The sequence below is a fragment of the Habropoda laboriosa genome, unplaced genomic scaffold, assembly GCF_001263275.1.
Source record: "Habropoda laboriosa isolate 0110345459 unplaced genomic scaffold, ASM126327v1 scaffold64, whole genome shotgun sequence".
NCBI classification, from domain to species: Eukaryota; Metazoa; Arthropoda; class Insecta; order Hymenoptera; family Apidae; genus Habropoda; species Habropoda laboriosa.
The window spans coordinates 241,093-244,966 of record NW_017100183.1 but is presented as its reverse complement, the minus strand read 5'-3'; the positions used below and the strand labels follow the sequence as shown (position 1 = coordinate 244,966).

Sequence of the window (3,874 nt, the reverse complement as noted above, 5' to 3'; positions counted from 1 at the left end):
GTCTGCAGTTGCATAAGCGCAATAGGCGTATGTATACACGTCGATACGTGCCAATTGCTCGGTGATATACGCTTCAGTTAGTGTACGAACTGACAAAACTGACGTGAAACAAATTGCCGAGGCTCTTCCAATATGCAGAATGCAGAGCGGAATGTTTGGTTCGTCTCGTTTGTGTAAAACTTGTATGGGAATCTTACCGACAACGGAAAACGAAATGGTTTGCCTAGGGAAACGCGTGTAACGATATCGCGGTACACAACGTCCAATCGAGTTGCACGTTTTACGTAATAATACTGTTAGAGATGTTGTCTCGTTGAAGACAAATTGGATCGGTCACAGACGAACCTATTAAAATCGACCTCACGAATGCTCGCTGCTATCGGGATTTCTTTTTTCCTCGGTGGGAAATTGTAAGTGTAAGCAGAAGGCAGAGTAGTAAAAGTTGGAAAATAGAATGAGAGAGAAGGAGGAGCGCGAAGAGGAAGACGGCCGATTCGATTGGGAAAGAAAAGGGAGACACAGCGGCTGTGAATCAAAGGAAAGGAAGAGAGGTGGAGCGATGGTGAGATGGAAGGGGACGGGGTCGTAGGGTAGAACAGAGAGGAGAACGGAAGCGCGCAGGCGTGAGGCTAACGCGATGATAGTTAAGCATCCGCGTGGCGCGAGTTAGAAGTTGGCTTCGCGCGCTCTTAGTCTCGTTTTGGTCCCTCAGTCCTGCAGGCCAGACGCTAAAAGGCGAGTCTAAAAGGAGAGAGAGAGAGAGGAAAGACCGGAAGGTGGTGGTGTGTTACGATGAGGGCCCGTCCTCCTCGTGTCCTGGCTGATCGTGCGAGACGCGTTACTTGGTAGCGCGCACCGTCTCTATACGCAGTCCGCGAGTAACGCGTTCGATGGAACGTGTACGACACCGGAAGCTAACGCACCGGCGGACATGTCCGAGGAGAAGAGTAACGAGATCGTCGAGCAGAAGGTGACGATTGGGAAAAAGAGGAACAGCACCGCGCAGAGGCGATGGCGAATTCTGGCGAAGGCGTTGATCGGCTCGCAGGAACCGATCTCGATCGACACGGGGGGTGACGAGGTTTCGGTTCGCCGGTTCACCAGCTTCAATCTGCTGAGGGTCGGCCGCGTGGAGAATGGGACTACGGAGCCGGAGTTTGCCACCTGGTACGAGTACTCGACCATTCTGGAAAACAAGCTGTTCACCGTGCAAATACGCCGACTGAACAAGAATTTCACAGCGAGCGAACTGATCGGGTTCAACAATACCGGAAACATCTGCGTCTGGCCGTCGGAGGAATGTTTGGCCTACTATCTGCTGAAGAACCAGCAGCTCTGTCGAAACAGACGAGTCCTCGAGCTAGGCGGTGGCATGAGCTGCTTGGCAGGCGTGATTGCCGCCAAGTACTGCCAGCCGAGAGGAGTCGCGTTGACCGATGGTAACGTGACCAGCGTGAACAACGTCAGATGCATCGTGGTGAGGAACGGCATGGCCGATTTCGTGGAGTGCGGCGTCGTTCAATGGGCGAAAGCGGCCAGGGCGATCCGTAGATCGCTCGTCTTCCCTCGCTCCCACCCGCACAATACCCTCCGAGTCAAGGTGAATTCATGTTTCGCCCTCGCTATCGTTCCCTTCCGTTCCCCTATCTACTTACCTACCTGTTATGTTTCCAATTCTTTTTACCGCCGAATCGGTCCGAAATGCTTCGAACAAGCTCCGGAAAAGCTCCTCTCAACTTTCAGCGTAATCCTAGGAATTTCTGAATTGAATTTTTACCGGTAGAACTGGAGCAACTATGAGGGCGGCGGTGAGGACGGCGATAGCGGGAACGGCAAGGAGCTTGGAAAATTGGCGGGAAAACTGTACGACGTGATCCTGTGCGCGGACTGTCTGTTCTTCGACGAGGCCCGTTCCGACTTGGTGGAAACGATCTATAGTTGGCTGAGCAACGATGGGATCGCATTGGTGATGGCGCCTAGAAGAGGCTCGACCTTCCAGAAATTCGCGGAAGCGGCAGTGAAACGAGGTTTCTTCGCACGACAGATAGACCGTTACGATGGCAAGATTTGGTCGAGGCATCTCGAGTTGCTGGAGCACAGCCAAGAGTATTGTCCAGACCTTCATTATCCGATCCTTCTAGAGTTGAGCAAGGAAAAGAAAACGCCACCCGGATGATTACCATTCGGACACCACACAGTTCTTTTTCCCCTCCCGACCTTACTTCCTCCCTTACCCTTCGACGATGCAACCTTCTATCCGTTTCGCCTTTAAACACCAGTATACATATGTATACCTTTGGCTCGTACAGTCGCGAATCATAGTATTTCAAGTACCTGATCTTATTGTTAGTAGACTGATCAAATTCGAATCTTCGATCCTCGCGTAATCTCGACGGTTTACTTTTTCAACAATAGCAAAGGAATTTTCTTTCACTTTCCTTTCTTCTCTCTGTTTAGACGTTCAACGAACCACGTTTCTCCATTCTAGTCGAATCAGTGAAAAGAGAAGATTTATCGTAGTAAAGAGCAACACCGTATACGTGTAATACGTGTCCAACAGAGGGTCCAAAATGCCACGATAGCAAATATCGACAGGATTTTTCTACCAGCCCGCTCGTTTCTTTCTCCTCTTCTTCTTCTTCTTTCTCGAAACAAGCATCATTATCTTCCCAATCTTTATATGTAAGCACATGTGTATTTATGTACAACTCGTTTGGAAAAGAGCTATAAGAGCGTTTATGCAGATTTCTAACTTGCAAGCGATAGATTTCTAGCATTGTTCGCAAAATAAACGCCGAGGAAATGCCGCGATACACGCGAATCGTGGAAAATTCTACTTCCTCACCATTCGTTCGTTCGTTCGTTCGTTCGTTCGTTTATTTATTCGTTCGTTCGTTCGTTCGTTCGTTTATTTATTTATTTATCCATCTATCTATCTATCTATCTATCTATCTATCTATCTATCTATCTATCTATCTATCTATCTATCTATCTATCTATCTATCTATCTATCTATCTATCTATCTATCTATCTATCTATCTATCTATCTATCTATCTATCTATCTATCTATCTATCTATCTATCTATCTATCTATCTATCTATCTATCTATCTATCTATCTATCTATCTATCTATCTATCTATCTATCTATCTATCTATCTATCTATCTATCTATCTATCTATCTATCTATCTATCTATCTATCTATCTATCTATCTATCTATCTATCTATCTATCTATCTATCTATCTATCTATCTATCTCAGAGATATGTAAGAGAATATAAAAACGAATAATAAAATATTTTCACTTAACTATGACAACGAGGCGTTTAGCGATCGATAGCTTAAACGCTTAATTGAAAACTGTCTCGTCGGTTAGATCTTAGCGATTTGCCACGTCTTGTTTATCGCGTAATTTCCATCCATCCGTCCTTATACATATATGTATGTACACGCGCTGCCTTTCCATCCACGCTATACAATGCAAACGACTCTCGCTTCTCCGTTCTCTTCCCTTCTCGCAAACTTTCCACCCTCTCCGTTTTCGATTTTTCCCTACGTAATCGTAGTTCCCTCCAACTATCCCCTTGTATCAACCACGAGTCCTTGCCACATTTTCAATCGTTTCGGTTTAAAAAACCTTTGGAAATCTACTCGTATTATTATAATAGTAGCTACTTACATAGTAGATATGTATTTACCGACTCTCCCCTATCTAGCAACTCGCGTATCGCGTTTTCATTCATCTATTAACCATTGCTGATAATCTTGGTTGTCACGTGAAACACGATCACCGTGACATTTCGTTAATCACCAGTTTAACGAAAGCTAAATCGAAGAAGCCGTGTCGATAGACGGCGTGCATCGAATATC

The 3,874-nt window shown here is 45.9% G+C and overlaps 2 protein-coding genes across 5 annotated transcripts in view; both read left to right on the top strand.

The window, feature by feature from the left end:
- The window catches only part of LOC108579264 (WW domain-binding protein 4), an 8,769-nt gene that overhangs the window by 1,362 nt on the left and 3,533 nt on the right, over positions 1-3,874 (top strand). For 2 of the 3 annotated variants that reach the window (XM_017942758.1, XM_017942756.1), the window contains exon 1: positions 2,645-2,682. The exons of the other annotated variant lie outside the window; for it this stretch is intronic. In XM_017942758.1, coding sequence (XP_017798247.1) covers positions 2,681-2,682 — 2 coding nt within the window. In that variant the 5' untranslated portion in view covers positions 2,645-2,680. Of the gene's footprint in view, positions 1-2,644; positions 2,683-3,874 lie in introns of those variants that run through there. 3 annotated transcript variants of the gene reach the window in all.
- LOC108579265 (calmodulin-lysine N-methyltransferase) lies at positions 227-2,569 on the top strand. Of its 2 annotated transcripts, XM_017942760.1 has the most exons (3): positions 322-1,600; positions 1,784-2,027; positions 2,458-2,569. In XM_017942760.1, exons 1-3 carry the CDS (start codon positions 932-934, stop codon positions 2,544-2,546), a joined length of 1,002 nt encoding a protein of 333 aa, XP_017798249.1. In that variant the 5' UTR covers positions 322-931; the 3' UTR covers positions 2,547-2,569. The 2 variants fall into 2 exon arrangements, with proteins under 2 accessions (XP_017798248.1, XP_017798249.1); XM_017942759.1 differs by having other exon boundaries at positions 227-1,600; positions 1,784-2,531.

Bases quoted from the DNA above. Each gene is read 5' to 3' on its own strand.
- LOC108579265 (XM_017942759.1), top strand. From the start codon at position 932: ATGTCCGAGGAGAAGAGTAACGAGATCGTCGAGCAGAAGGTGACGATT. The intron at 1,601-1,783 runs GTGAATTCATGT...TTTTACCGGTAG, and splicing joins ACAATACCCTCCGAGTCAAG to AACTGGAGCAACTATGAGGG.